The 6000-nt window shown below is 53.8% G+C and overlaps 1 protein-coding gene across 2 annotated transcripts in view; it reads right to left on the reverse strand.

The window, feature by feature from the left end:
* The window catches only part of EFNA3 (ephrin A3), a 55838-nt gene extending 54521 nt beyond the window's left edge, over window positions 1-1317 (reverse strand). Inside the window, exon 1 of one of the 2 annotated variants that reach the window (XM_033174517.1) lies at window positions 849-1317. In XM_033174517.1, the coding sequence (XP_033030408.1) occupies window positions 849-1273 (425 nt within the window). In that variant the 5' untranslated portion in view covers window positions 1274-1317. The remainder of the gene's footprint in view (window positions 1-848) is intronic. The other variant, XM_033174516.1, reaches the window with a different exon arrangement.
* Window positions 1318-6000: the final 4683 nt, after the last annotated feature.

The raw sequence follows: 6000 nt of genomic DNA on the forward strand, positions 1-6000 counted from the left end.
TCCAGGACCCCCCCCCCCCAACATCTGAATTAAGGATTGTCCTTTAAAAAAAACAACCGACGGTCAAGGAAATAAACAAATAAACTCGCTCGGAAAGGGCAGACAGCCCCACTCCCCCTCTAAACACACCTCACTATGGAGGGCACGGTGGCTGGATTTAGGGGGGTTTGGCGGGGGGGGGGTTAAGAAGCGGAGCAGAGCTGAAATTGCAAAAAACTAAAGGGGGGAAACAGACTGTGGGGGGACGGAGACGGGCGAGGAGAGACGGGGGTGCCGGTGAGTTGTGGGGTGGAAAGAGAGAGAGAAGAGAGACTGGGGTCCCAGTCCAGACAGCCGCCAGACTGGGGGAGGGGGCGATTAGGAAGGAAAGAGGGTGGAGAGAAGGGGGGGGGAGCAGAGGAAGCTTCATATTCTGCAGGATCTCTCCCGACGCACAGACAAAAAGCAGACAACCCTGCTCCCCCCCCCCCCAATGAAATCTCTGCTCCCCCATCCCCAGGTTCTGGCGACGCGCGGACCCCGATCCCCACCGCGCACGTGCCCTCGCCCCGTCCACGTGCACGCGCACCCCCTCCTTCCAGACACCCACTCCCCCCCCTTATGCAGTGCACGCGCGCCCTCTCCCACCTCACCCGCCGACCCCTCTGCCTAACACCCACCTTCGCCTCCCGCGCCGGTGCAAATTCCGTGGGTCCAGGGATATACAGGCGCAAACGGAGCCCGATCTCTTTTCTCCTTGAGCAACCCCCCTTTTTAAAAAAAAAACACACAAAAAACACCCCCCCATCCCTCTCTCCCTATCCCGCTACCCCACTCTCACCCCCCAAACCACAGGGTCCGGTACTCACTGCGGGTTGGAGCTGTTCCAATGCACCGCGTGCCGGTTGCCGAGGCTGCCGGCGGGGCCGTAGCACAGCAAGCAGAGCAGCGGGAGGAGCAGCAGGAGCGGCGGGGCAGGCGGCGGCGGCAGCAGGAGCGCGGCCATCCCGCCGGCCGGGGCAGCGCAGCGCCAGGCGCGACCGTGCACGACAGGCAAAGCCGCCGGAACGGAGAGCGAGGGCGAGAAAGAGATCCAAAGGCGATCGGAGCCGCCGCCGCCGTCCTCCTCCTCCTCCTCTTCGCCGGAGCCCCCAGCGCCGCCAAGGCTCCTCCTTCCCTCCTCCTTGCGCGCCTCCGGCCCCGGGACCGCCCCCCTCGCGCGCTCCCTGCACGCCGCGCGCGCCCGATCTTTCCCACGGGCTCCCCACGCTGCGCGCCCGACGCGTCTCTCCATCTATTGGGGGTCCCTTTCCTGGCGCGCCCTTTGCTTTCGATTACAGGCGGGGGAGGCGTGTCCGTGTCCGGCCACTACGCCCCGCCCCTTTTTAAAGAAAGGCGACGCTCTCTCGCAGAACATCTGGATAACCCCCCCTCCCTTTCAAACGCACACTTTTCCTTCCTTCCTCCTCCTCCCCCATATAAAATATTACATTTGTGCCAAGGCTGTTTTGAATTCTGTGCAGAGTCAAAAATCACAGGGACAGGCCCGTGGGCATGGGCAGAGTGCCTTAGCCTCAGCATTTCCCTGGGGCTTTGTCCTTGGGACTCACTTGTGAATGAGAGAGGGTGTGGCGTGAGGCTGATGTTAAAAACATCAATAATATTTTTAATTCTGTGGAAATAGGGGAAGTTGTATACCGGAGAGAAAGGCCCTCTGAGCGCACCTTATCTGCAAAGGTTTAAAAGCTGCCTTTGAATGCCACAACTTTGCAGCTCTCAGTATGTGGAGAAATCCAGCGGGGATGCAGCCTCTGAGCATGGGCAGAGGGCCATGCCATCAGCAGCCACTGGACATCTGGGAAGTGGAAGGAGAGTCAGGTTTACAGGGCAACAATTTCCAGGCTGGAGCGAGAAGGCCCCCCTCGGCCCCTGGCAAACTCTACAGTTTAGGAAATAATTGTTGCCAGGTGGTGAACATCTGGAATAAAGCTAGAGGTTGTCTTTTATCTCCCCACTCTCCATCCATTCCCCAAACAGAACTAGGAGCAGGCTTCATCCTGAAAGGTGGGGGGACAACCCACCCTACTCAGCAGCAGAACTGGTTTCTATGTCGGGGGGGGGGGGGGGAGGGATAATGAGAAGAGAAAAGTGCCTCTGAGGTGGTGCAGAGTGCTGTTTACCCTCCTTCCTCGCAGAATGGCAGCCAGCCTCCCTGCGTTCTGAGATCAGGAACCACAGCTTCCAGGGGAAAGGGTGCGGTTTGCTTGGCACCTATCCTGTTAAGCAACCAGCAAAGAATGTCCTGGAATGGACTCCGGAGTGTGGAATTGGCAGGGTCCTCAATGGCACAGGTTTGAAACTCCCACCACCACCTCCCTGGCTACTGTGTATGCACTGCGGTCTCATGCAGCAAACTGGGGAGAGGCCTCCCTGGGATCCCCCAAAAAAGCTGATCCAGAAAACCTGGGAGGCAGACAACACCTTCCCGCCCACCGGGGAGAAAATCAACGCCAGCCGGCAGGGCCCAGCCCTTGCCTGAACATGTCTGGGGCTGTGGCCACGGCTGCGGCTCAGGCGCGTCAGGAATGTCGCCCCAGGTCCTGGGCCAAGGTGCGAATGCTGGCCTGGGACTGAGAAAGGAACACTGTGCCAGGATGACGCCACCCTTCCCTCCTGCTTGGCAAAGCAACAAAGCGCAGGCCACTTCCCTGAAGCAGGGAAAAATCTGTGGCCCTCTGGATGCCCATCGTCCCTGACCAGTGGCTATGCTGCCTGGGGGTTGATGGGAGCTGCAGTCCAATGATATATAGAGTAGCTTCTAGGCAGGAGAACAGGGAGGGGGACCCCATTGCCCTCTAGATGCTGTTAAGACAACAACTGCCATCAGCCTTGACCATTGGTTGTGCTGGTTGGGGGTTGATGGGAACTGTAACCCAACAATATCCGGAGGGCCACCAGAGTAGCTTCCAGGATGAGGGCCCCATTGCCCTCTGAATGCTGTTAAGTCTATGGCTCCTATCTTTCCTGACCATTGGCCATGCTGGCTGGCTGCTGGGAGATGGAACCCAAGAACTGAAAAAATAAACCTATGCTGCCAATATACCGGTCTACTACGGGAGATGGAATCCAGCAACATGTTCCCTTCTGGGCAGCCTTCCAGGGGCCACATGTCTGTGGTGGGTGGAGCCAGGGGCAAAAGTGGATGCTACCATCGTTCAGCAGGCTTGGTTTCTACACATATGCTCAAACGCCCCACTTCTCTAACCACTATCCTTAGAAGCAAGAGGCATGCTCAGAAACCAGCCAGGCAAAAACATAAGGGGCAGCTTGTGGGCTAAGATGGTCAAGCCAGGAGTATCCCAGACCCTGAGATTTCAGAGCCCAAACCTGAGACCTAGGGGTGGCCCCTGGTGATGTATTGTGGGGGGCTCTGAAGATTCTTCCTCTGTGCTTCCTCGCTCCACTGAGTCCTGGAGACAGAGGTTAATTGGGGGAGGGGAAGAAGGAGCGGACAAGAGCAGACCCCCCCCCCCCGAGAGTCTATGCAACAATTTGCAACCCATCCTGCCAAGCAGAAGCTTGCCAGCTCCATGCATAGTCTTCTTGATAAGAAATAATCATTAAAGGCACTCTCGCCCACCTGGAGATTCAAGCCCTCCCCCTGCCACCTGGAGGGGGAGTGAGGCAAACCTGGAGACTTCAGGTCAGTGTGTTGACACTCCGTCATTGTGGACAGTTTCAAAGGCCAAACAGAGTTGCCTGGAGGGTCCCTACCCTAGGTCCAAAAGGTGCCTTCGCTTTCCGGCTTAAACAAACTTCTATTCTCCTTCTATTCTCCCTCTCCTTCCAGGTTGGTGCCCTGCCCAAGAAACGCCAAGGCCACGTCTGCTGAGATGAGTAGCAACCTTTGGAATGAATTTCCTCTCTATTCACGGAATTATCACTGCCTGACACGCCCCTTTAAAAAAAATCATCTCAGTATCACACTCCTTAGGAAGGGGTGAGCATGTATGAATGGAAGGAGGGAGAGGAATTTTCTTTGTCTTTTTTATTACAGTGAAAGGACTCAATGGTGTTCCCACCCTTGTATTTGAGGATCAGGTCACTCAGCAGGAAAGAGGGCAGAGGACAGTCCTCCTTGTTCAAAACAGAGAGCTGGTTTAAAGGGGAGCACAGAAAGCTGCCTGACACAGAGACAGAGCCATTGGCCTGTCTAGCTCAGTACTGGCAACACTGACTGACAGCAGCTCTCAGGTTTGAATTATCAGCCTGTAAAACACTAGAGATGGGAACTGGGACATTCTGCACACAGAGCAGGTGCTCCACCACTGAACTGTGGCCCTTCCTCTAAATCATGGGTAGGAAAACTAAGGCCCGGGGGCCGGATCCGGCCCAATCGCCTTCTCAATCCGGCCCGTGGACGGTCTGGGAATCAACGTGTTTTTACGTGAGTAGAATGTGCCCTTTTATTTAAAATGCATCTCTGGGTTATTTGTGGGGCCTGCCTGGTGTTTTTACATGAGTAGAATGTGTGCTTTTATTCAAAATGGCTCTCTGGGTTATTTGTGGGGCATAGAATTCATTCATTCCCCCCCCCAAAAAAAAATATAGTCCGGCCCCCCACAAAGTCTGAGAGACAGTGGACCGGCCCCCTGCTGGAAAAGTTTGCTGACCCCTGCAATGTATGTGATCTCTGACTGGTTGGGACAAGTGTCAAGAAGATGCTACTGAACTACAACTCCCAGGAGCTCCAGACAGCATGATGATGGGAGCTGTATTTCCGCAACACCTGGGATGGCCAAAGGTTCCCCCACCTGCCTTACACAGTGCTTTACTTCACCCTCTGTGGATGAGTGACAACCATGGGATAAGTTGAGGCAGACATTTAGAGGCTCAGAAAGCAGAGAGGTGGAATCTGCAATCCGCCTTCGGCAACCGTCAGCTGTGGGGAGCTGACTTTGTACTTATCTGCCTCCATAGACCCTGCCATTTATTAGGACATAAAAATCCACCCTTGGTTCTGTGAGTGTGTTTGTGTGTGTGTTTTTAATCACATCAGAATATAACTTGGGCGGGGGTATAGTTGTGATATAATTTTTGACCCGGCAATATTTTGTAAATCATGCGATGTGCGTGCGCTATGCAAAAATGACAATGTGGGGAAAACTGTGAAGCCAGCCAACATTTCTACATAGCCCCATCCTTATTTCAGACATCGGGACATATCTGTATATTGCAATGTTTAGCTGGTGATACATCATGATGTTGAAAACCAGGTATCACCTGGCCCTAGAATCCAGATGTACCCGCATGCCTAAAAAAGCTGGCAACCCCCTGCCCTGGAAAGAAATAAACCCTCAGAACAGAAATCGTTGCAGATTCATTTCCCCTTGCTCTGTTGTCTCCTGTTGTGAGGTTTTCTAGACTGTAAGTGCCTCAGGACAGAGAACTGTCTCTCACTTCTTTCTTTCTTTCTATTTGTTTGTTTGTTTGGTATAGCGCCATGTATATAGATGGTGCAACAAAAGCCACAATAACAATCTGTATTTTTGGAACACTGTTTGTTCGTTCTGCATTTACAACATCTTACAATATCGCCACCTGATTTTGCGTAATTGTTCCTGAGATCAAGCAGCAGGTTTTTGTCTTTCTTTGGATACAACTGGGCACCATTTTGAATTAAGATGGTGGACTGACCCTTGCGCGGATTTTAAGCACTGATTTCAAAATTGCAATAATTTTTTGTTTGTTTGAATTGGCTGTGTTGGCTGATGGTAGTCCCATGAACATCTGGAGGGCCATCCCTGCTTTACACCTCTCTAAGTGCATTTCATATGTGATCCCTGATTGGTTGGGACATGTGTCAAGGACAGGGGTGGGGAACCTGTGGCCCTCCAGATGTTGAGGGGCTTCAGCGCCCATAAGAGCATCCCTGCTGGATCAAGCCAAAGGCCCATCTACCCCAGCATCCTGTTCTCACTGTGGCCAACAACCGCTGGCCACGCTGGCTGATGGGTGTTG

The sequence above is a fragment of the Lacerta agilis genome, chromosome 17 (genome assembly GCF_009819535.1).
Source record: "Lacerta agilis isolate rLacAgi1 chromosome 17, rLacAgi1.pri, whole genome shotgun sequence".
Taxonomy (NCBI): Eukaryota; Metazoa; Chordata; class Lepidosauria; order Squamata; family Lacertidae; genus Lacerta; species Lacerta agilis.